The following is a 26,148-nucleotide window of genomic DNA, read 5'->3' on the forward strand; positions in this document are numbered from 1 at the left end:
ATTTTAATGTAGAAAACAAGTAGAAGAGCAGAACTATGGAATATATTCCTTAAGATTGTTCATAGAGGCCCAAACAGCCATCTCTGAGAAACCTCACTGCTTTGCCATTTCAACCTCCTATTGATGGTCCCCAATCATCTTATGGAGATCTCTTTCTCTAACTGAAGCAAATATATTTAAGCAAAGCATGGATATGTTGGCTTACCACACAAATGCTTATTTACCACACAACAGCCTGAAGAAAGCCTACATTTCATTTTAAAAAAAAGTCAGCATTCAATAATTTAAGCTGTCTTGTCGCCCTTTCTCAAAATTCTCCTTCCATGGTTGCCACTTCTGGTTACCACCAGCATGAAGGTGAACTACTTAGCATTTTGGAGAGCAGGAATGGATGGATCTTTAGTCTGATTGTAAGCTGCCTGGAAGAAAAACCTCTTTCCAAGCTTTCTTCCCCTGAATCAAAAGTAACATTTCACCACCTCGCTCCAGCTGTGCACTTCATTCCATCTTATATGTCCTCCAGTCCAATTGGCTGTTGTGTACTCTGGCAGGCAGAGTCCACAATCCCTGCTCTCTCCTTTGGAGGGTCAATTATACTGGGCTGCTGGTTTCCTTCCCCCACCTTTCTGGTTCACGAATGGAACCCCAAAATTGCATCGTTTGATTTTGTTAAAAAAATTAGCTATTCAGCAGAGTGAATTGGAAATGAATTGGAAAGAGCCCACTGCTTTTGTGAAACTATGTAAGAATGGCATTAGCAATTTCTGTTTTTAATTCAACTCTTTTTCACATCAGGAATTCATCTTATTTTTAGGATAAGAGTTAATAAAAGTCACAGATATTGTTTAATCTAGTTTAATAAAATAGGATTCAGATTGATGAAATGTTATTTTAAGAGCGAAACACATTTTATGTATCCTGGAATATTTCTTAATGGGCATACAGGAGGGATTTTAAAAAAGATTATGTAAGCAAAAGTCAGAATCAGACCATGTTTTAGCAGACAAAAATCACTTTTAGGTTCTCTTACATCATGAATAATAATATTTAATTGCAGGTCATTAAGGACTACATTACATTACATTTTAATCATAGTTGCCTTGTTTCAGAAATGCCACAGATTTGACCTTAGTGTTTCCCTACCTGAAACTCCTCTTAGGATTATCAGTCAAGTCTCAGATAAAAGCAGCTTTCCCAAATTGGGTGTCTTCCAGAACTGTTGAGCTTCCACTTCATATATTGCCCAGCCTGCTATACAAGAGACTCTGACAGAGGCCTCAAGATGTTAAGCAATTCTGCCTCAATCTTGAAGAAGCTCCCGTCAGAATTATTCTTAAAACATTTATTTTATCTAAGGATCCCATGGCTCTGGCTGCAACACAGAACCAACCATGAATAAAGCATATTTTGCTTGTCAGCAGATACCAGCCAATGAAATGACCAAAATACAACAAAAGTATTGAAGTTGGCAAACTATTGATAAAAAAGGGATTCTAAACAAATTAATACAAAGCATGCCACTTTAGATGTGCAACCAATAAGAACAGGAGAGTTTTTCTTTCCAGTTGGAAAGTGAAAGAAAAATAATAAACACTTAATTCATGAGCTGACTGAAAACAAATGAGCATTACTTTAAGACACCTAACAGCATCTCTCCTTCTTTCCCCAAACCATAATTGTAGCTTGTGAGCTTATGAACAAGAAATATCAAGTGTTTTTTATACTAAGGATGAAAAAAAAGGAAAACATATCAATTTTCTATGCAACGTTATTCTGTTGATGCTATGTAATCTTCTAAATTGAAATAGTTATTGCTAGTCTATACCAATAAAATAGGTGATACTGGCTCGATACCTGGCTTTAATATCTATTAATAATTTATAATTTAAAATTAAGTTGTGTATTAATTTAATAATAAATAATAATAAATGATCCCACAGAAAGAAAATGAGAAGTAAAATTTTGTATCTTTTTTCCATAACAACATTTTACGTTGGGTGTGAACTTCCTAGCAAGATCAGGCCTACTGTATAGTTTTTTACAAAGTAGAAAGTGATCCAGGTAAAAAAACTCAGATGTTCTTGAGAGAGCGATTACACCAGTTTGTTTCATGGAGCAAGACAGTAAATCCAATATATATGGAAAACAAATGAGCTAACTATGAGATAGAAGACATAAATAAAGAAGGTGATGTAACACCAATAGGACAATGATCTTAATAATATTGGAAACATTATTGTGTAGCCTAAGACATTCTGAACCTCAAGGACAGCAAAACATTAAAATTTATAAGGAAACCAAGTGATTAACTCTTTGAATATTGTTTTTTTCCATTCATGTCAGTGTTCAAAGATACTTGCTCACTGAGCAGTAATGGAACAATAAATCTTTGATTTGTATCATGAAGTATGTTTTCCAATTTGCTTTTGGCAGTGCACAATATCCCAGACTTAATAATTAGTTCTTAATTAATGCAGTTCCTAAACAGGATGAGCTATAGGTATTAGAGATGAGCAGAGGTCACAGTTGTTGCAAGTCAAACAGTCCATTAAGCCGAAATATGCAAACACCACTTCTGTTACTGTAATATATCTAGCTTAATGGAAATTATTCAGCTCTCACACAGGATTAACTAAACTGACTTTTGAAATTCAAGATGAGGTTGTACATGCCAAGGGAAAAAAACTGATCCTTGAATGCATACAAGATTGTATTTACCGGGGGCGGAAATTTAAGGGTTGAAATAATTGTCAGTTTGTACAAAAATTAGAGGCTATGTTCTAATATCCATAACAATAGGTTACCCTCTGTGATTAGTGGATTACTGGTATACCAAAGGAGTCAAAAAAGTCAAGATGGTGAATGACATTTTCACGCTCTACTTCTTTTATTCTGAGATGCATCCAAGAAGGGAACACAGCAAAAAATGTTTTTGAAATATTTGTTTGATGGGCGGAATCCGAGTAGCGAATAAGTGAAATTTTATCTTGGGGTTGTGTTCATTTCATGTCTCACCACAATTGGCAAAATTAAATTATTTTTTTAAAGGGCAAGGTCACATAGTCATGACTATTTTTCTGATTTCCCCTGCAAATGCCCATGTTTTACAACAATTTTATAAAAACAAAATACAGTGTATCAGGCAAACTTGCAGCCAGACTTTTACAGATAGTGTAATACACACAGAAGAGTAAGACGTACTTGTAATGCTAAAACTGTATTTGAGCCATTTAAAGAAAATTTTAAATGCAATGGAGACAAATTCCTTGTGTGTATAATCACTCTTGGCCAAATAAAATATCAATTCAAATGTAGTTTCCTAAGTTCAAGCTTAAATACCAGCCATGTAAACAACTATTTGTACTGCAGAAGAGATCAAGATAAAGGAAATATATTTAGGGCTAGATGTGAATAAATAGTTGCCACACAAAAGTACATTATTGGTATTTTTCTTATTTACCAAAAGTAGCACAGGTTTTTGATATGGTCAAAATAAATTGACATTTCTCATAATACACATGTGGAAACACTGCTGTATTATCCAGCTGGATTACAACATTCTTTTTCTATCAATCTCAACATACTAATCTTAAAATCAATGGAAACCATGGCGAGGGCTTATGAGAAGCACCAGAAAACTGATATACAAGTCCAGCTCCAGTCCTACAAAACCAAGAGAAATTTCATACTGTACTAAAGGATCTGCTACTGTAGCAGTTTAAAACTAGAACATCAAGGTTAGTTTCCAAGTGAAATATATCCCATGATATTTACTAGAGATTGGTGTCAAAAAAATAAAAAAGGCAGACAGTGAGTGGAATTGAAACCCAGCCCAACCCCTCACTGTGTATGCAACATCAGTGTACATCCAAACAGGGTCACAGCTAGACTTTATTTCCCTGAGAATGTGCTGATTGTTAACCTTTACAGCTACAAAAACATATGAACTTTATTATTGCAGCGAACTGTTAATTTTAATTATCCAACTCTCTTCTACATATTTTCCACAATTCCTTTGCTAAGAAAATATACTAACAAATAATTAGCAATTTCCACAGGAAACTTTTTGTAATGCGTCAATATGAAAAAATAATACCTAACCTTAATGCTCTTTTAGTTTAATTTGTATTTTTGTAACGGCTTTTAAAGATAATCCAAAACCTGAAATATTTATGCAGTACCATCTAAATATGTATGTTCAACCCATGCTTATCGTAGAGAAAAAAACCCTGTAAATTAAGTTTACAAAAAGCTATACCTTTCACAGAAATAATCTATTTCGTTAATATCTATTAGTTCTTTCTTTGAGCGAAAGAAATGTACGACATAAATAAAACACCCATCACAGAGATAAAGTGTAGTTATTCTGATGCATGGATAAACAAGCATGGTATACATCTGATATACAGTTATATTGCATAATTGTACACCAAATGGGAACTGTTACAAACAGATGTGGATTCTAAGCCAAGCAGCAATCAGATAAAAATCCATGAATACCATTTTTTAAAAAATCCTACCCATCCACTATAGCAGAGTTCAATGTAGGATCGTTAAGGTCTTCCAAGACATCAGCTATTATTAATGTTTCCAGAAAACTACTAAATAGTATTCTGTTGTCATTCTATTTGTTGATCTCTGTTACAGAAGAGTGAGGCCTTGTGTTGATACAATTTCTTATTTTGTTTGTCCACGTCATGACACAATTCTGCTATTTCAACACACTTCTGTGTGCCAGTGAAGATAAGTGGCAAACACAGTTGGCTGGTAGCTGAAAAAAGTAAGAAAGAGCAAGATATCTCATCAGCAATTATTTTCAAATTAAGCAGCAGTGGTCAGGTTAAGACATGCATAATTCCAGCATGAAGCTGACTAGCATGTGCAAACAGATCCATAAATACTTAGCATCATTTTCCCTGAAATTTGATCTTCTAATTTTCTGCTTATAAATCAGATATTTCTGATCAGGCTCTTGGGCATTGTAGCTCAGCAAATATAAAAAGGCACTGTTTGCCCACTACAGTATACAGAAATGAAGTAAAATGGCTTTTATCTATCACTTGGTTTCATCTTAACATTATTCTTATATTTGGTAGAAAAATAAAAAATAGCATATCCTTCTGCAGATGTCATGATTAGACTACTATTTATTTTTTAAAAATACAATTTTGCATGCAGATTAATTTTTGATGGATGGTCAAATTTCATTATGATTACAAGTGCAGACTAAGTTCAAAAATATATTTGAAGAAAATAGTGACAAAATGTTACTATGCTCCTACCAAGAAAACAACCTAGATGGGACAAGTTAGTCACTAGGATTAAGCTAGTTCCAGGCCTGGGATCAGGGTTTCTACAGAAACCCTATCAAGTTTCTTGATGTTGGGGGGTGTTTTAGTTCAGACAGCCATCTGATTTTTCATTGTGTTTTCCACATTTGGCATCCAGAGTCTTCATACAGTTGGGTGGCCTTAACAAAACATATAGGTAGATAGGCAGGTAGGAAGGCAGGCAGGCAGATTAGACAGATAGGATGAAAAGACAGACAAGATGGAATCTCTCTCAAATCATTCCTGATTTTCAAAATATAATTGAAGCAGCTCTACCCATTTTGGCCAACTGGATTTTTTTTCCCAAGGAACTTCATAGAAGTTGGAAATTTTTTATAATGGGAACATATTAACTATTTAGCATGCAAGTTATAAACAAGAAAAACCAAAGCCTTCATATGAGCTTGGTACAAGTGTCTAGTGCTAATTTGGCAAGAAAAGTCCTTTCAGAAGCAGCACTTATTGCAATTTTTAAAATAGTTTGGTTACTAGTACCTGAGCACCTAATCTGCAGAGATACCTATTCCTCAAACTAAAGTCACTCTTGGGTTGTAATTTGGCTAAATCATCTTCATTCTGACGTCTGATTTTTTCCAGTCTTTTTGCTCTGCAAAAACAAAGGGAATGTTATTAATAGACACATAGAAAGATGAGTGGGTTAGATCTTCAGTGAATGTTATTCTTACATCAATGCACGGATGTATTGTCAGCTAAAGGAAGGGAGAGCAAGTCAAACATGTTAACAGACAGTAAAGTCAAATACTCTCTTGTCCAATATTTATTATTTAAAGTCAAAACGTAGGTGCAAAGTGCAAGTTTCAACATGGTCAACCAAAGTTTAATCTCTGCCCATAACCAAAAAAAACCCATTTGTAATACAAAATAAAAAAATAAAAACAGCAACTTAGCTGCCCTTTTTTAAAAGTAACATGGCTTTTGATCAGTAGGATGGTGTTGTTCAATGATATATTTTTTTTAAAAAAAATCATACCACTAGGATTTCATTTACATTCTTTTGATCCTGTAAGACATACCACAATATTACAAAGTCACGGTTTGCAATGAGAATCATCACATTTTGTAACAAACAATCCCTTCAGAACACAAGCTGCTGAGTAGCAAGACATCATTAGCTTGTAGACAAACCACCCTTACACAAAACAGAAGGGTAGATATCACTGTTCACATGCCAATTAACTTCAGTGTCCTGAAGGAGCCCTCGACTTCGCTTCAAACAGAGTAGGTCTCTTCAACGACGTGGAGTATACATATATACAAAAAGTTTGCTCTGCTTGCAGTCCGGGTGCCTTGATAAAGAGAGACGTCTGACATGCTGTTATGTTCAGCATGTGTAACTGTGTTTTCCTGAGTGAACTACTTTTGAGTGCAACTGGAGGTCTATCACCTGAACATGTACATGTACTAGAATACTCTTCAACGGGATTGTTGTTGATCAAGTGCTGCCCAGTTCTGGAAGGTATTTCCTATTCAGATTTCTTTTCTGCAAAACATATTGTAGCAAACAAGTTATTGTAACTATGTGTTTATAAGGCCCTCAAAAATGCCACGGTGCAGGACTGAATGTATTAAGAACTATCAGAAAGTGGTTGCTCTGAGGGTTCAGTTCTCAATTTTCTCCAGTCACAACTGCTGAAAATCGATTTAACAGTTAAATCTACTGCTACATTAAAATGGAACCACCCAAAATTATTGTACACATCTCCAAAATAAACTTAACATGGCTTTAAAAACAACTTCCCAAACAATATATGCGATACGCTTTTGTCCATTTTCCATCAGTTACTCATTATGGCTCTTATCCTCCCCCTTCCAAAAAAGAAAGAAAAAAATGTTAAGCATTTGCTCACCTTTGCTTTAATTAAAGAAAAAAAAAGACACGTCTGATGTAAATTCTAATATCAATGCCTTTTGGGTGATGGGTGGCTTTACTTAAAACTGCTAGAACAGCACAGTAATCTCTGTTGTCTAAAGTGATCTTGCATCATACACTCTAGATTTATTTGGATTTTACTATTATTATTTTTAAGACTGAGGGTTGCCATTGTCCCTGAAGAGTTCTCCAGTAGATACCCTTTAAGTTTCATATTCCATCTGACTACTCATACTACTATGGTAACTTTTTGGTAAATGGGCAAATCTTCACAATTTAAGAACTCAATTTTTAAGATGCTAAAAAGAAAATGGGAAATTTGTCTTGGCTTCATCTGACATTCAGTGCTCCTAGAGCATGGGTGTCAAACTCACGACGTCACATGACGTGTCACAACGTATCGTGACTTTTTTCCCATTGCCGGCAATGGGGTGGGCGTGGTTTTGACATGACACATCCAGCCCGCGGGCCGGTAGTTTGACACCCTTATCCTAGAGGTTTTCAAATGCAATCCCCACCTTCTTTGATCATCAGCTGTACTGGAAGAATAAGACAGGGAGTTTTAATTTGACACATCTGGAGAACATCAGGTTAGGGAACAGTTTAGAAAACTGTATACAAGTTTTAAAAAAGTCTAACTGTGTGTTGTAATTGGGAGTTAGGTGGCATAAACAAACAAAGAAATAAATAAATTTTGGGCAGCAAAGGAAGCAAATCCAATGCTCTCAATCCAGCACAAACTCTCACGCATTCAGAAGAAAGGTTAAAATGCAAGGATACAAAGCTGCATTTCTATATGTACCAGGCCAGTACTTCAATTAACTACTGAAGAAATGACTTGGAACAAGACTGAATTTCATTACCTTGGGGTAAGCCTGAATTTTTGCTATTTCCAAAGTTTAATATATAAAAAATGGTCTGAATTTGAACTGTCAATTATTTTTATATTCCTTTTTCCTCTATGTTTCAGATCCCTAAACTGATTCCAGCAACAAAGGAGAACCATGTCAATTTTATATAATACACCAGAACACCCTTCTGCAATTTATAAAAAAAAGCTGTTTCATGTTGAAATATATTTCTCTCCCCTAAAATGGCTGCTATGGGGTTACACAGCACATAGAACCAGGACTGTGATTAAACCAACTCAGGTAATATACGAAGTCCCTTTATAAATTTCTACCAACAATTATATAGAGAATAGTTTTAACACTACTTAATATCCTATTTTCGTTTATTATGATGTAGCTTAAATTATACACTATTTTCTTCTCAAGGTATTTCCAATGAACCTCAGGATATATCTAAAAATCTAGGACAGCGTTTTGACTTTAGAAGAAGGCATATTTGGAATGAACTTTTTATGGCGTTTAAGCACTTGATCTTTCATACTGCTCTGAAAAAACCTCAATGCTTAAAATAATTAAAGCTCTGAAGACCACTTAAGCAAATATTTAAAGAATGAAAGACACAATTTCCTCTAAAAGATAGTAACAGACCAGTGCAACATATTTCAAGCGTTAAATGGAAGTTGCAATTAATACAAAACATAGCTGCTTTCTTCCTGGGAAGCCAGAGGCACCCGTATGGGTTGCCAATAGACTTCCAAGTACAATTCAAAGTGCTGTCCTTATGAAGCCCTACCACTAAAATACCTTCAGGACCATCTCCTATAAAAAATACAAATAACTATACAGCTTAATGTCTATGGAGATTCTCAGTCCTCCACGTCATGGTTGTCCTAAAGGTGCTTTTTTTAAGAGGCAACTGGACTTTCTTTGTTCTTCCTTGAAGACATTTCACTTCTCATTCAGAAGCTTCTTCGGTTCTGAAGAGGTTCAGGTTGAGAAGTGAAACATCTTCAAGGAAAAACAAAGGAAGTCCAGATGCCTCTTGAAAAAGCACCTTTGGGACAACTATACAGCTTATGTATCCTATCCACGTAACATTCAGGGTGAGAAAGCTAGAAAATACTGCTTTTTGTGTAAGTTCCATCCATGTGAAACAGTGCCCCCTCCTGAGATCTAGTTGGTATCCTCCTTGATGACTTTCTGGAAGGCAGCTCAAGCTGTTATCTCCAAGGTTGCAGAGAGAATTGTCAAGAGTTATTTAATTATATGTATTTTTATGGATTTATATAGCCACCAGCAACCTTTGTTGAGATTATTTACTGTGATTCCAAAGCGAAGAGTTATACATATTTGTATAACTAGGGATAAGCTTTTTACCTTTTAAAAACTGCAAAGAAATACTTTTTCTCAAGCATACAAATTCATCTGACAATACAGTGAACATTTTGATCCTATTAAATCAAAATAGTACATATTTCAGCCCTCAGAACTTTTGCATGCCAATTTGCAATCCAGGGATTTTTCTAATACCACCTATACTGTAGGACCACTACTATGTACTTACTCAGCCATGGCTAACTTCTGCAATTTTTCTCTCTTCTTTGCAGACCAGTTAAGGTCTCCTCCTATGAAACAAAGGATATACATATAATTTAATAGGCATCATTTTTACAAATCTTTACCATCTTTAATTCTCAAGAAACAGGTACCATAATACAAGTTTATGTTGTCCAACTTTAGCGGTATAAATATTTAGGAAACATTTTTTTAAAAGGAGAAGAAAAACAAACTCCGAACTAAGGAAGGTAAAGACTCATAGAAAAAAAGTTGGTTAAATGTGGAGGATTTCAGAAATTATGTTTGGACTCACAAAAGAAGTCACCACCAAATTTATTGCACTGTAGTGCATTCCACAAAGGACTAATTTCCAAGACCACCAGAAATTGCAATTGATTAAATATATTGTGGATTCCTTGCTCATTTTATTGCATACCCGCCACTTGCTGCAAATTAATTTTGGGGTGCAATTCAAAATGCTGGTTTTAACATATCAAGCCCCTTTTGGCTTGGCCCCTAGTTACTTGCAGTATTCCCTTCTCTGCTACAATCAACACCTTCCCCTATGAATATATCGTATTTATCTAAAGAGGTCAACATTCATAAAGAATGTACTTCCTTCACTCCATCAAAATATAATCAAACAGAAAAATATTTGTATATTTCCACTGGAATCTAAGATAATTCTGTTTTGAAGTTTATTAACTGGGCTCAACTCTAGTCTTTCTTTCAAGAAAACACAGTTGTGTAAATGAACTTTGAAGTGAAACAGATTATATTTTTAGTAAAATTAAAAGAATTGCAATTTCAATATATTAAAAATCCCAGTAAATTATCTATAAAAGACAAATCTATAAAAAAGGACAATCAAGATTCAGAATCTTTACATTTTTACATTTAAACTATCAGCAAAGAATAGCTGATGTATTTTATTCTAAAAGAATCTGTTGTTGTGATGTTATTTCAAGGTACAGTTACCATTTTTGCACATTGCTGATTCAAAAATGCAAGCGTCAAGATAAAAGACAGCAAAATGCTTACCTCTGAACAAATTCACAAAGTATAACATGACTACGGCAATAAGGGACACTGCAAGGCAAAAATAAGAAGTTATAAAAAGGAAAATAACATATCATGAAAATTAGCCTTAATGTGTACATGCAAACATAGCAAAAATAGCACGTACACAGTTTTCAACATGAAGAGTACTAAAGTGTAAATATTTGGCGTCACAGCTAGCTTCTACAACAAGGGGTTTTGTTTTTTTCTCCCCAAATGTAAGACTGGGGGCAACGTGTCAAAAGTAGCCAGACACCAAGTAAGTGAGGCAAAACCAGGAAATGGAACTAATTGATCAATACAAAAGCTGAAGGGTCACAAAGACCCCAGGACCAGAGTGGCAGAAACAATCTCTTCTGCTCAAATCTTGTTAGCCTGATAGGTTCTTCTAAAGATCAGATGTAAACCCATGGCTTGTTTTGGCCTACAGCTACCCAACGTGCCTCTTTGTTGGAATACCTGTTACAGCGTAATTCAAACTGAAACCCTGAAGATGCACTGAAAATTTCTGTAATGACTGACACAGACTGGGGATAGCAATCAAATCCTTTTGGAGAGACAAAAAGTGGCCCCAAACAAGCAAGATTCTTTGCCTAATATCCCACAAGTACTAAACCACATGAAAATTACATCTTTGTCAAACCAACCAACCAAGAGAGTTATGGAACAACATCGTTTTTTCTCAAAGAGTATTTTATTCCGGTTTATAAAATGCAATGAAATTATTTTAAAGAAAAAAAGGGTGAACTTCCTTTTTATTTGAAAAATGGGGAAGGATAAAAAAAAACATGGCATTTAATCAGAATTTCGCTTGCAAGCAATTTCTAAAACTATTTCACAAACTACTGATGTTGTGTAATTCCTTTATATACAACATCAGCAAATCCTCTTCGTAGGACTTTATACTTACAACACAAACAAGAACTGAAGAAAATTTCTAGGAAGAAATATCCTCGGGAATCCAATATCATACCGGCAGCAATGGCAATGATCGCAAGACCCAAATTCTGGATTGACTGCATGCTGGAAAACAGAAAGAACATTCCATTAACCCCACTTAAGATTCCAACCAGCACAAAGAAGCAAGTTTAGAAAGCTGCCTCTGCTTTTTCTGTAAAGCATAAAACATCTTAGAGGCCAACAAAAATGGTATTTGTGTATTAAAATCCAAGACACATAATTACCACTTAAAAGGAAGGCTGAAGTAGAAAAAAGCCACATCTTTACAGAAAAGACAGTCTCACCTGCTGTAATGGTGAAAAGGAATAACCATGTATTTATATATATATTATATTTATATTTATTAAACTTATATACCGCCTTTCTCCCGTAGGACCCAGGGCGGTTCACAAGGCAATTAAAACATTACAATACAAAAATTAATAACAATTAAAATAGATTAAATTTTCCTTAATTAAAATCTAAAACCCCTATAACTCTGATTAAAAACCCAATTACAATAAGTTAAAAAATTAAAAGATCCTCAGAACAGAAGGAAGAACTGCAACCAAGATAATGATCAAATAAAAGAAATTTAAGCCTGAAGAAAACATCTCAGGGAGGACCCTCCCTAGATCTCACAAAGGTAAGAGGGGGAGGGGGGTGTACTGAAACTTGCAAGATTGATGCTGGAGGCAATCAGTGAACCAAAATTATGAATTCTATTTTTATTATAAGGTTATAGTAACAAATCTTAAAAGTCTGCCTGCGCTTTTTTCCTTTATCTTCATGAAAACTAAGGAGGGTCCTGTCTGATGCACTTTTTTTTCACAGTCCCATGTGATCCTGGAAGAAAAGCTTCAAAAGTCACACATTAATCAATTTCCTAAAACAGCAGCCCCGTTTTTTCAGATTCACACAGGAGTGTCAACAAAAATAGGCTGTTTAATCAAAGGAACAGAAATTCTCTTCTTATGAGACCCAAACCATCTTCTTCTGAAGCAGTTTTGAAGCTTGCAGGAACAAAACTTTTACAATGCCAGGCAACAATATATTGATAGCTGTGCATGGTCAAGGAGGCACACACGTGGGGATATGTAGTACATAAAATGTTCAGAGATCTGCCCTTGCCGGTCAACACTCATGTCTCCATCAGACATTTAATGTTGGAGAAATGAACACCATTCCAAGAAGTCAACTGGAGAGACAGAAGGGATTTGGAGTAGGGTCTGATATGTGTACACATTGGTCAGATGTGCCTGCATGCAATCCATTTCTTTGGATTGTTCCATTTCTTTCTGGTCACACTGAGAGCAGCACATACTTTCAATCAGTTGTGGAAATCAGCAAAACAAAAAAAGGCCTAAATGCATATTTTGAATCAGGCCTGGAACATCTTAATCAAGGACAATTTCCAGTACTCAGAGCTGTATCCGAGTATTCCTTATTTTGGAACATTTGCATAACACACATACCCGGCCCGCCCAGGTTAACCAAATAGTAATCTGCTAAGCATGTAGAATAGTCAAATATGGAGCTATAAATAAAATGGCAGGGGACTATAGAACAGTTATAATCAGAAGTTTAAAGATGACATGTAATGAGATCCAAAGATCTGTTACTTACAATCCATAGGCAGTTCCCAGCTGGTGTTCAGGGACAACAAAAGCAACCATAGGCCATAAGGCACAGGCAAGCAAGGAATAAGCAACTCCAAGCAAACACTGTAAGAGGAAAAAAAGCATTTATACTAGGCATTAAGAGTGAGCAAACCAAAGTTCCTAAGAGACCAAACTGTATGGACTTAATAAATATATCATTCTTCTATTCTGTTACCCAGTTGTAAAGCTGCTTCATTTGTTTATTCTGCAGTTAAACAGCAACTAAGTGCAGCTGCTGAGCTAAATAATGCAACAGCCAACAGTATCTAACATCATTAGATGCACCATTATCACTAATATCTAGACTGGCAGTACACATGTATGGGGGAGTTGAAGCCATCCAGATCTTATGGGACTGGAACTCTCATTAGCACACCCTAGCCGTGTTGCCGAAGTCTGATGGACAGTGAAGTTCAGCAATATTTGGGAGACCATGTTTTGCCAATGCTATAGAAAACTTGGCATCTGGATTGTAAAGGAAGGTGATCAAAATTTTTGAACAGTTTTATTAAGCTGTGCTGGAAGCATACTCATCCAGCTAGCATAGCCTTATGTTTGGGATTATGGGAGTTGGTATCGAAATGAATAGGGATGCATTTAAGGGCAAAGTACTTGACTACTTTATTTCACAAAATATAAACTTGAATGAAATACCTACCATTGCTATCCAAGGGTTCCAGAAAGTAAAGGCCAACATAATGTGAGAGGCTAGAGTCCCCACCACTGCACACATAACCCATGTGATGTTCCTTCCAACTTTATCTACTAGAATTCCAAAGATAGGGGACATTGGGGCCGATATGACATACACAATGCTGAAATGGAAAACAGAAAAGCCATCTCAAAGCAATGAGATCAATTTTCCCATTACAGAATAATTCTGTCCTTCACCCTCATTTTTCCCCGGCACACCTTTGAATTATCCATAACTTGATACATTTGAGATATACAATGATTCCTATCAGTAAACTCACAAAACTCTGAAGATTTTTTAAGGCTAAAACTATCTTAAGAGCATATAGCACAATAATAAGGAAATTTTGCACTTCCTTTCATGATCGTATTTTAAGGAAGACATTAAAGATTTTTGGAGCCACAAGCTTGAAGTAGACTTCTTTCATGGAAATAATGGTTAATGCAACAATAAAGCAACTTAAAAGTAAAACACTGACCTATTAATCGCACTTGCTGTTTGAGAAGAAAATTTGAATTTCTCAATGAAGAAAACTCTGTAAAACAATAATCAAGGATACTTTTTGGTTTTGTATCAGCTCAGGCTGTAAGTAATTTGCATATCTAGCAACAGATGAACATTACTGTGGACTAGTGACAAATCACAAAAACATTCTTGACCTAAAATAAATTATTCTGCATTGTATGTAAGTCTCCCTGATGTCTTCTAGAGAAGGAAGCAATATGTGCAGCATACATGGCTGTTGAAAATTGAGTAGTAACTCAGGGAGTTGTAGTCCCACCCTATCACTTTAAACAGAATGCATAAAAATAACTGTAACACTGTTGGAAAGGCAGTCACATTACAGGTAGTCCTTGTCTAGTGAGCACAACTGGGACTGGAAACTCAGTCATTAAGTGAAGCTTAAAGGGACGTTGGAATTTCAGATCTGGTTCTAAGTTCCCTTTCTCTGATAGGTCATGACTTCAACCAGTCATAAGTAAAAGACTAGCTGAACTGCTATCCACATTAGGCAAAGGCACCAACTACCTACCCCTCTACTATCATGAGGCCCATCTGTTCCATCCGATGTTAAAGGGACAAAAATCAGGCAATATCTATATAGGAAATACTTGGATGAGTAAAGTCGAATCAGAATCTCCAACTCCCATAATCCTCGATCAAGCATTAGCAAAGGCCATAATTTAGGTTCAAAGTCAAAAGCATTTTTTTTAATTTTTTTTTAATTCCATTTATATCCCGCCCTTCTCCGAAGACTCAGGGCGGCTTACAAGCTTAGCAGTTTGCTGTCCCTTATATTGTTTTTAATTTTTCTGTTGTGTTTAAAAGCAAACACATTTTTACAAAGCAAAAACCACACTGAAGTACACAAACATAATTAAAAGTCTGATAAAAATATAATAAACACTTTATAACAGCCATATAAATCTAATTTCTTGATAATCATGCACTTACTTTCCAAGTCCAATGAAAGGGAAGACAGCCACATAATAACAAACACAGATTAAGAATATGAGCCATAATGATAATGAGAAGTCTTTCACATCCGTTATTTTTATTACTTCACCTTGAGAAAAAAGAAATGCCAGTATTAGCTATCTGCACCATTAAGAATATGATAGATCCTTGACAAGTACCGTATTTTTCGGACCATAAGACGCACCTGACCATAAAACGCACCCAGTTTTTAGAGCAGGAAAACAAGAAAAAAAATATTCTGAACCAAATAGTACCGGTATACTAAAACAGGGCTTTTCAACCTTTTCATCCATTGTACCACTTTTAGGACAAGGCAATGTCCGAGTACCACCAGTCACCCAGCAAGGTGTCAAAAACCCCCCAAAAAAGGAAAAAAAATGATACAGGTAGTCCTCAACTTACAATGATTCACTTAGTGACTGTTCAAAGTTACGACGGCACTGAAAAAGTGACTTATGACCATTTTTCACACTTATGACCGTTGCAGCATCCCCAGGGTCATGTGATTTACATTCGGATGCTTGGCAATCGATTCATATTTATGATGGTCACATTGTTCCAGGGTCATGTGATCACCTTTTGCAACCTTCTGACAAGCAAAGTTAGTGGGGAAAACAGATTCACTTAACAATCATGTTACTAATTTCTCTCTCTCCCCTTCTCTTTCTCTCTCCCCCTCCCTCTTTCTTTCTCTCTCCTCTCTCTCCCTTTCTCTCCATTTTTCTCTTTCCCTCTATTTCTCCCTCTTTCTCTCTCTCCATTTCCCTCCCTTTCTTTCTCCTTCTCTCTTTCTCTCCCTCTCTATTTTTCTTTTTCCCTTTCTCCCTCCCTCTATTTCCCTCCCTTTTTTTCTCCTTCTCTCTCTCCCTCTCTCCCTTTCTTTCCCTCTTTCGCCCTCTATTTCTCTCCCTTTCTTTCTCCTTCTCTCTCCCTCTCTCCCTCCCTATTTCTTTCTCCTTCTTTCTCTCCCTCTCTATTTCTCTCCCTCTCTCTCCCATTGTCCCTTCCTTTTTTCCTTCCTTCCTTTCTTCCTTTCCTCCCTCTTTGTCCTTCCCTCTCCACGTTAGAGCAGTACCCGTGGAGGCGGCCCTGCGGCCTGGCTTTCTCTTGCAGAAAGCAAGCTGAAACGGAGCGAGGGATATTGACAGGAACGCAAATTGGCCGATCTCGCGCTCCTGCAATCTCCCTCGTTCGGTTTCAGCTTCCCTTGCTACAAGAGTAAGCAGGCTGAAACCGAGCGAGGAAGATTGCCAGGAACGTGAGATCGGCCAATTCGCATTCCTGGCAATCTCCCTCGCTCGGTTTCAGCCTGCTTTCTCTTGTAGCAAGGGAAGCTGAAACCGAGCGAGGGAGATTGCAGGAGCGTGAGATCGGCGTTTCTCAGCACGTGCCGATTCGTGCTCCTGGCAATCTCACTTGCTTTCCACTTGCGGAGGTTGGGGCTGGCCATACGGATCACCTTCGGACCATAAGACGCACCCTCGTTTCCCCCCCCCTTTTTGGGGAAAAAAGTGCGTCTTATGGTCCAAAAAATACAGTATATAAAATGTCACATTCAAGGAATTATGAACACACTAGGTAATTATGATGTCAATGCTGCAAAAATTGGATGTTTTTGCTTTGACAATATAGAGGCAGCCTTTTCCTTTAAATTGCTTTGCTCTTAGAATTAGATGATGCTGGGGGAGGGAGGATGAAGAACGTTTCCCCTGGTTGTTTTAATAAGATAAGAATTGGTATGTTACAGAACGGAATAAGATAAGAATTGGCCTGTTACAGAACTGAAGGGAAGCTTTGCCCTTCAAACTGATTGGAGAATGTGATTTATGACTGCTAATTGGAGGAGGGAATTGTGCCAGATATTAGGTGCTGAAGGGAGGGGAATTCAGATGTTGGCATCCATCATGCTGTGCCAACAGTTTGTTTTCACGATTAAAGACTCTTTAGGATAAACAATGCCTGAAAGTTCTTTGAAGTGTTAGTCGGAACCATGACATATGACAGTTGCAGAATAGGAACAATTCATGTAATAGTAATAATAATAATGATGATGATGATGGTGATGGAAGGGACCTTGCAGGTCATCTAGTCTAACCCCTGCTCAGGCAGGAAACCCTACAAATGGCTGTCCAGTCTCTTCTTAAAAACTTCCAGTGTTGGAGCATTCACCACTTCTGGAGGCAGATTGTTCCACTGATTAATTGTTCTAACTGTCAGGAAGTTTCTCCTTAGTTCTAGGTTGCTTCTCTCTTTGGTTAGTTTCCATCCGTTGCTTCTTGTTCTGCCTTCAGGTGCTTTGGAGAATAGCTTGATTCCCTCTTCTTTGTGGCAACCCATGAGATATTGGAACACTGCTATCATGTCACTTCTTGTCCTTCTCTTCATTAAACTAGACATACCCAATTCCAGCAACCGTTCCTTATATGTTTTAGCTTCCTGTCCCCTAATCATCTTTGTTGCTCTTCTCTGTACTCCTTCTAGAGTCTCAACATCTTTTTTACATCATGGTGACCAAAACTGAATGCAGTATCCCAGGTGTGGCCTTACCAAGACATTGTAAAGTGGTATTAACACTTCACGTGATCTTGATTCTATCCCCTCTGTTAATGCAGCCTAGCACTGGGTTGGCTTTTTTGGCAGCTGCAGCATACTGCTGGCTCATATTTAAGTGGCTCATATATTTCATTGGAAAAAACAAGTCACAGATCATTCATGTTATCAGCAAAAAAGCTCCACAGCAAGGAAAGAAGCTAAAAATTGTTTAATTTCCCAACCAGAGTAAAGTCTGATACTCAAACAATACTTTATGGCCAAGATGAGCAAAGTCAATCATCCTATTCTCACTTTAATTTAATTTAATTTAATTTAATAATTTGATTTCTATACCGCCCTTCTCCCGAAGGACTCAGGGCGGTGAACAGGGCAATACACAATAAAAAACAGATACAAAAACAGATACTTTACGCATACTTAAGAGGAGGGAGGCAATGAAGGAGAACAACATACCAGTTTTCCCTTGTTCTTTGCAAAGAATTTTCTCTGCTCTTTTGTCCAGGTAAGCAAGAATAAGAGCACAAACTAGTGAAAAGATACATGTAGTACCACCTGCAATTAATAGAACAGAAAGCAAACTAATAACATTTATGCCATAAATGAACATAAAATTCGTTTACAATTCTACACATTATCGGTATAATGTGTATAAAGTATATACACAGTATAAAGGAATGTGGAATCTATCTACCAATGGCTTTATCAAACCAATTGCTAAAATCGTTAGCATATCACAAAAATACTTCAAGATGAGGACCTGAAAATAAAGAACCCAGGTATAAATTGTGTAGAGGATATATTTTTTCATGCCAGGGATCACACTAAGTCTTAAGCAGCTTATTGGGAGTAACAGTACAAAGAACAATGGGGCAAAGGAAATGGGTTGTGTCAGTATCAAATCAGAACCGGAATCCATTTAAATTAAATGTGAAAAGCATTCAATATCCATTTTATAAATAATGTTTTGATGAAGCATGAAGCATTACAATACAGTGGTAATATCTGGAGGGGACGTCAGGGCCAGAGTGAAGGCTTTTGAAGCCTTCAGGCAATGGTAAGGCTTCAAAGTAGAAATCCGTAAGTGATGAAAATGGTAACTCCTGCAATGCATGCTGGTTGGGGAATTCTGGGAGTTGAAGTCTACACATCTTTAAAGCAGCCAAGCTTAAGAAATGCTGCAATCTGCATGAAGGACAAGCTTGATAAAACTGAAAATTGATAGTTTAACAACAGATTTTCAATTCCTGAAATAAAAAATACATTATTTTTGTAAACAGTAAAAATATTTACTAACCTATCAAGAGCGCTACGCCCAGAGTGGTGTGGCCTGTAGAACCCAACAGATCGTGAACTTTCCAGTACACCCATCCCATAATATTCATATTCACAGTGCTCCCCTAGAGATAATCATTATAATTAATTAAGCCATATTATTTCCCTTCATTACATCAAAAAGCAGCAAGCCCACAAGAATCTTTGTAAATAAAATTTAATTTGAATCTTAAGCTTCTATATAGGTATCAGAAAAGATTCAGTACCTTTTTTTTCCCTTCTGATCAATAGGAAATGTTCTATATTATGTATTTTTCACTTCAAGGTCTACAAAGCACATATCTAATATTCTATACTTGTTCCAGGAACTAAGACTGTGTACATTTTTTTCTTACAATAATAATGTGGAATAATTTGGGCTGAGAAAGAATGACTGGCCCAAGATTATCAAAGCTGTGAATGGACTTGAACCTGGCACTCAATTACTCTAGTCCAACATTTTAACTATCATTCTATAGTGGCTCCTATCTTTATTCATTCTTTCCCATCTAAATTCCAAATGTAACTTTCTTAGTACAATGTGCATTGTACATGTTTTTAATAATAAACCTTTATTGTCAAAGTACAACATGTGTACATTGAGATTAGCTGAGCCTCCCCCCGTGCTCTCTCCCCCCCAACACACAGTGACAACAAACCCTCCATCCCACCACACTATGTGAACCAACTACACCACACACCGGCCTCCCAAGTCAATTCTGCATAAGATTATGTCCCATTTAAAAGCCTAACAGCCCACGGATAAAAGCTATTTTTCAGCCTGTTGGTACGGCTGGCTAAAAAAAACACTTCTTAGAACTGGCAGTCCTCAACTGGAACAGATAAAATTGCACCCATTTAGAGATATCATTTTGATCAGATGCTTGGAATACTCAACAAGTATATTCCTCTAGGTCATCAACATGCAACCTGTTCGCCCACCCTCCCAGTAATTTGGACTATGACACCCATAAACCTGTCAACATCAGCTATCTGAGATAATCCACAAGCAATACGGCTGCATTAAAAAAAGTTTATGTTCTTCATACAATTTGGAATTACTTTAAGTGTGCACAATGATTGTGCACATGTACCTTTTTATTAACAGTATAACAAAATCCTTGCAAAAATCAGACTCCACTTTTCACTTATCATTTGATGTCTCAAAACATCCAGACATTCCCTCCAAGTAAGTTAATATAAAGGGGAGGGGGAGAAATAACCCTACTAAGTCAAATTTTACTGCTGTTCCTAAGCTTAACTGATTTATCAAATTTAACTTTTTAGAAGTCTTTATGAAAGAATACTCTTAACTAATCAAATGCCTTCTTTTAAAAAAATGCCTGAATCATTAATTCAGACATGTCAAACACAAGGCCCGGGGGCCAGATCCACCCCGCGAAGTGGTTTCATGTGGCCCGCGAAGCCATCCTGGAAACAGTGAGGGAACGGCCCCTGCTGCCTTGGCTCCAGCCCAGGCCAGCCAGGAGCCAATGTACAATTTCGTGGTGGTCATCTATGCTGAAATACATTCAGTCTTAGCTCCACAAGGCTGTCTGGAAACAGTGTGGGACCAGCCCCTGCCACATCGGCCCCGCCCCCTGGGTGCACCCTTTGTAAGAAATGAAGAAATGCACCATTGCCTGGAAGTGGCCAGCATATGGCCCTGCCTACTTCGGGCAGGCTAGAGGCTGGGCAGCGTTGTGCTTCTCTTCAGATTTGTGCCACCCGGCTCGGCCTCTCGGCGCTGTGAGCAGAGGGCCATGTGCTGGCCACTTCCAGGCGATGGTACATTTCTTCATTCCTCATGAAGGATGACACTTCCCCAGCTGCGTTTCTTGCCTGTTTTTCTCCCTCCCTCATCTCAAATATTTTCCCATCGCTCTGTTGGAAGGAAGGAAGGAAGGAAGGAAGGAAGGAAGGAAGGAAGGAAGGAAGGAAGGAAGGAAGGAAGGAAGGAAGGAAGGAAGGAAGGAAGGAAGGAAGGAAGGAAGGAAGGAAAGGGAAGGTCTGAGGGAAGTCCTGCCTAGTCCTTCCCTGCTGCCCTTTCACCATCCCCTTGCCCCCTCCTCCTGGCCTATCCTGGGGGCTCTCCCATTCTACTGCTAAGGAACCTTTGGATACAAAGCCAGGTCTCCTCACATGGAGAGGAAGTGGGCCTCCCTCTTGACGTTGCCCTCATACCCATCATGAGCAACCTGGCTAAGGAGAGCAAGCACAGCAGCTGGGCACCCCCTTGGGGAAGTGGGGGTGGGCTTAGTGCTGCGGGTGCTTGAGGGCTAGGCTGGGCATTTGACCTCCGCATCACCGTCCAGCCTCCCCCCCCGCATGGCCTGAGAGGAACAGTGAGGCTCCTCCAGTGGACCATGTCTTGGCACTTGCCCCAGTCCCATCTCCTTCTGCCAGAGACCCTCAGATTTGTCCCACTCCTGCCCAGGCCCCCATAGACACCATTGATGTGAACAATGTAGAGCTGGCCATGCCCACCCAGTAGGTCACACACTCTCCAGACACGCCCAACCAGTAGGCCATGCCCACTATGGCCACACCCACCCAGCCCCTCAAGGGTAACCGCAATGCTGATGCAGCCCTCAATGAAATTGAGTCTGACACCCCTGCATTAATTGATCTATTCACCTCATGCACAGACACGAAAACACTTAGCATAGCCATAGATGTGTAGCAATTATTATAGTAAAAAAACAAAACAAAACTGGGTGTTTAGACTTACAATTCTAGCCATGCTGAGTTGCAGTCCAAAAACAAGATTTAATTCTTTTCCTTTAAACCAACTCACAGCATAGGTATTCTGTGCCACTGCTAAGGACTCACCACCAATCCTAAATGAAAGACAATCATGAATACGAGTATTTGAAGCAAAACACATAAAGCAACCCCCACTATAACTATGCCATTTACAATCCATGCTGATTTACAAAGTAACTTTAAAATAAAATTGAAACAATGTAAACCAGTTTCTGCAAACCATTTCCGATTTTAAATACATAAGCCTTCATTGGATTCTCTATTTCTAAAATGAAATATAGCAAATATTTAGACAATATCCAAACTCACCCAAATACAAATCTGCCAAATTCCATCAGCCAAAAAGCATTACATATTGCTCCCATAGCAAAAATTACCTGTAAGAAAGAAGATGCATCTCTTTTCAATTACAGAAATTATGTCACAGCCTTGTATTTCAACTGTTTTGGCATAAAACAGATTAATACGATTTCACAGCTTTGGAGAAATTATGAATTTATTTTTCTGCATAAAACTGCCATCTGTTTCACTTACTTGTCCCACACAGACGAAACAGCTGAATATTATTGTACCCCACCTGTAAAGGAGTTTGAATAATTCAAAGTCAGCATTGTAATTGGGAACTGCCACCATACAAAATGATACGATTTGCCACAAATGGGGTAAAATTCTCCTTTGAAAATGGACTAAATTGAAGAATCTTTTCTCTTTTCTTCTGGATAAAATTGTTTGAAAGCTACCATTTATTAACCCAAAAGAATACCATCAGTAATCATAAAAATAGATCAAATATATATTTCCACCTTTCTTCCAATAGCTTTATTTCCTTGTCCATTTTTGCCACATATCCTGCAAGGTCAAAGTCACTAAGAGAACTTTTTATAGGTGAGAGATTCACCCACTATGTCACACTTATTTCAGCGGGCTGGGGGGAAATCCTCTCTAAAGAACCACATGAAAATTCAAAAAGGAGCAATAGAAGGTTGACTTTGAGGAGGAAAAATGGAAAATTAGGACATCTAAGAATAAATAAAATAGTCGGGGGCAAAATACAAAGATCTATTTAATTGCCTAGATGAGCCCTTTCTGGATTCATATTGAGCACAACTGTAGGATCTAAGCTGAAATAAGCAACAGAGTAAGCTAGTTCTAGATATTCTCAAACACAAAAGTAAAAACATTCGTAAAATTCAAATGAGAAGACTAAGATTCCACTATAACATGAATATACGTATTTGCATGTCATCTTATGTTACAATTCTGAAACTGTATGCCAAGCCAATTTTGGGGAGTGGGAATGGGGAGAAATAAAATAGAATGCCAGAACCCAAATAATAAAAATCTACTTTCAAATGGTAAATAGCTCAGCTGTGAATTCTTGGAAAACTATTAGGAAGAGGAGCTTGGACTTCCACATAATTGAAGAATTCAAAATGTACAAAACGCACAAATTCAGGAACAGAATGTAATGTTTCAGATATGCCTGGAAGATTCAAATTCCCCTTTGGAGCAAGCTGTTCAAAGTCTCTAGAAGTAATCATCCAAACCAGAAATGGGTTGAGAGCTTCTGGATGTGGTGTTTTCCACAAGGGAAGCCTCTTTCAGACTTTACTAACATACCTCAATCCATTTACAGTTTGGATTATGTATTCTAGATCAGATCACCTGGACCTTTGGCATGATCTGGAAGGAAAATATTAAGATCCAACACTTGCCAACTGCTTCATTTCTAAATCCACCAGTTTTGCATACACCTATAGAATACTCTCTATTAATTAAAGGACTCCCATCTTTTTTTCAGGCTTCTAGGCAAGCCAGGAAAAAAGGTGCGCAATCTTCAAGTGCCGTATTAATTTTGATGAGTGGATTCCTCCCAGGAATTTTTGAAGCACACATAACCCTAGCAAATAAGACAATTAAGGAAATCCGAACATTTGTCTACTAAACATATTAAAAAGATAAAGTACAGATCATATTCGTACAGCTATTTGAAAAAATATATAAAATGAATCTAGCAGTTATCTTTAAGAAAAAGTTATTATAATTACCTTATTCCAAATACTCTGTCTATCAAAAAGCCTCCAAAAAAACAGAGAACCACATTAGGCCACGAATACCAGGCATACAGTGCCATGAACCTAGTTGTGTTTACTTTCATATCCTAAATAGAAAAGAACACAATCTTTAAGCACTGCTTTAATTTTAAAATGTTCTTATAGAATAATCCATCCAATACAATATCTGTCATTGCAAGATCAAGTCATACCTCTAAAAATTGTCTTGTTAACAAAGAAATATTAACATAGCTTTTTTTAAAAAAAACCTAGTAATCAGATAGGAACTAGGATGTTCTACACATGGATCCTTCGTCATCTGTAAACAGATGATCCTTATTATTCTAAGTCCTTATAGAAAACAATTCCTATTTTGTCAAAAACCTTACATGCTTTGGTTTTTGTATTTATCTCCCATTTTGCTTCAGAGGATGATGCATTTATTATAATAAAGTAGCCTTGTAGCTGATTTTAAATTTTCTCATTTCTTTTCTTCACATTAAGAGAAGCTAATATTATATATCTTAGTGATCAAGGATGATCATAATTTTGAACAGACAGGGTACTCTTTTTCTTTTCCTTTAAGATAAAACAAACAGAAAACCTCTGAATTTTTGTGGGTTTTTTTTCCTCCTGGAGGAAAAATAGGTATTCTTAGACCATTGTTTGATAATTGATGCTCAACAGCTTTAAGAGAGAACTTCTATCTGTCATTCTAGCACAATTAATATCCTGATTCTTCAGAAAAAATAATTAATTAACTAAGTTTTCATTATCTGATATGCATTTGGAATCATTTCTGGTTGTTGAAACATAAAGAACATTTGATGGAAATTTCTTGCTATTATGGAAAAACAATGCATCAAAGATTTAAGTAGAAAAAGTAGTGCAATTCAGCATATTTTGCTCTTCACTCACCCTCTGAACTTGAGTCTGCAGAGCTGCTGGAATGTCATAGCAAAAATAGCTGCCTAGGGACAAACAGAGCAGAAAAAATATTTTAAAAACATTCTGAAAATGGTTGCGTCAAATAACCTATGCATATTATTCGAAATCTACAAAAATTACTAGGCAAAGAAGGAGAACATTTTTTATTTATTAATGTATACCCATCCACCCTCTTCATCTGTCCAGGACGAAAACGTGAATCAAAGCTAAAGCAGACTCTATTAATTTCCAAGTGATGCCAATACCTCCAAATCCCAGGATCAGCACTTTCCAATCATATCAATTGCTAAACATAACCATGAATGCCCTCTCCTCCTAGCCAAAACTCATAGAAGGTATAGCAATCAATGACTAGTTTGCTTTCTTCCATCCTTTTCCTTTCGTTTTCTGCCTTCCTTGATCCGTTTCAGAAGAAAGGAAAACAGCAACGCAGGCAAAGAATACCGGTAGCTCAGCCCATTTCAAGCGCTGCCTTGAAATAATTTAGAGCAAAACGGGAGCGGCAGAATCTTCTATACTGTCTAGTGTGCATCCATGACATATTTTCTTTACACCTTCCCACGCTGGTCCAAAGCTGCAAGAACTATTCTTAAGGCGAAACTTTATTCCCCGGACACAGCCCTTATTTAACCAGGAAGTTAGGACCACCGACCGAAGCCCAGGAAGCACATGAGCGCCAGCACCAGCAGCCTGTGGGCCAGCCGCTGTGGGTCGCACAAGGCCGGCATGGGCTTGCGCGCAGGGTCGCCATAGTCTTTGGGTTGCGAATCCTCGTCCAGCAACGCCCGCTCCTCTTCCTCCAACAACGCCATCTTGGACAACCGCCCGCCGCCAGCAAAAACACCAGGAATCACGTGAGTCCCCGTCACATGAGGTGACCGTGCCTGGCTGGTCACGTGTGTCTGAGCACGGTAGGCAGAAAGGGAAGGCCCGGCTTTGAGGTGGGAGTGGCTTAAAAGTCAAGCGTGGTGGCCGGAGCCTATGATCGCAAAGCGGGGGGGGAGGAGCGGGGGGAGGCGTTTCTTGTAGATCAGGGATCTGCAAACTTGGCACTC

At 37.6% G+C, this 26,148-nt stretch overlaps 1 protein-coding gene across 3 annotated transcripts; it reads right to left on the minus strand.

Moving 5' to 3' along the window:
• Nucleotides 1-978: 978 nt before the first annotated feature.
• MFSD1 (major facilitator superfamily domain containing 1) lies at nucleotides 979-25,962 on the minus strand. 3 transcript variants are annotated; one of them, XR_014026617.1, is made up of 18 exons: nucleotides 25,746-25,962; nucleotides 25,064-25,116; nucleotides 24,140-24,252; nucleotides 22,626-22,668; nucleotides 22,401-22,468; nucleotides 22,057-22,165; nucleotides 19,309-19,411; nucleotides 18,468-18,566; nucleotides 15,438-15,549; nucleotides 14,461-14,517; nucleotides 13,947-14,103; nucleotides 13,254-13,351; nucleotides 11,599-11,711; nucleotides 10,671-10,718; nucleotides 9,637-9,697; nucleotides 6,486-6,831; nucleotides 5,826-5,937; nucleotides 4,750-4,771 (listed from the first exon to the last, which is right to left on the minus strand). XR_014026617.1 is itself a non-coding variant. In XM_081329192.1 (17 exons), the coding sequence occupies exons 1-17, from the start codon at nucleotides 25,903-25,905 to the stop codon at nucleotides 4,712-4,714; spliced, it is 1,566 nt and encodes a 521-aa protein (XP_081185318.1). In that variant the 5' UTR covers nucleotides 25,906-25,962; the 3' UTR covers nucleotides 979-4,711. The 3 variants fall into 3 exon arrangements, 1 of the variants encoding a protein (XP_081185318.1); XR_014026616.1 differs by having other exon boundaries at nucleotides 979-4,771; nucleotides 5,826-6,831; XM_081329192.1 differs by lacking the exon at nucleotides 6,486-6,831 and having other exon boundaries at nucleotides 979-4,771.
• Between the last annotated feature and the right edge of the window lie 186 nt (nucleotides 25,963-26,148).

This window comes from Vipera berus (assembly GCF_964194415.1).
Source record: "Vipera berus genome assembly, chromosome: 5".
In the NCBI taxonomy this organism is placed as follows: Eukaryota; Metazoa; Chordata; class Lepidosauria; order Squamata; family Viperidae; genus Vipera; species Vipera berus.

What these genes read in the sequence shown, in the direction of transcription:
- MFSD1 (XM_081329192.1), bottom strand. Translation starts at nt 25,905, where the DNA reads ATGGCGTTGTTGGAGGAAGAGGAGCGGGCGTTGCTGGACGAGGATTCG. An exon ending in TGCAGACTCAAGTTCAGAGG is followed by an intron (nt 24,253 to 25,063) that starts GTGAGTGAAGAG and finishes TTTTCTATTTAG; the next exon opens with GATATGAAAGTAAACACAAC. An exon ending in CTTTGTGAATTTGTTCAGAG is followed by an intron (nt 9,698 to 10,670) that starts GTAAGCATTTTG and finishes TTTGTTTCATAG; the next exon opens with GAGGAGACCTTAACTGGTCT.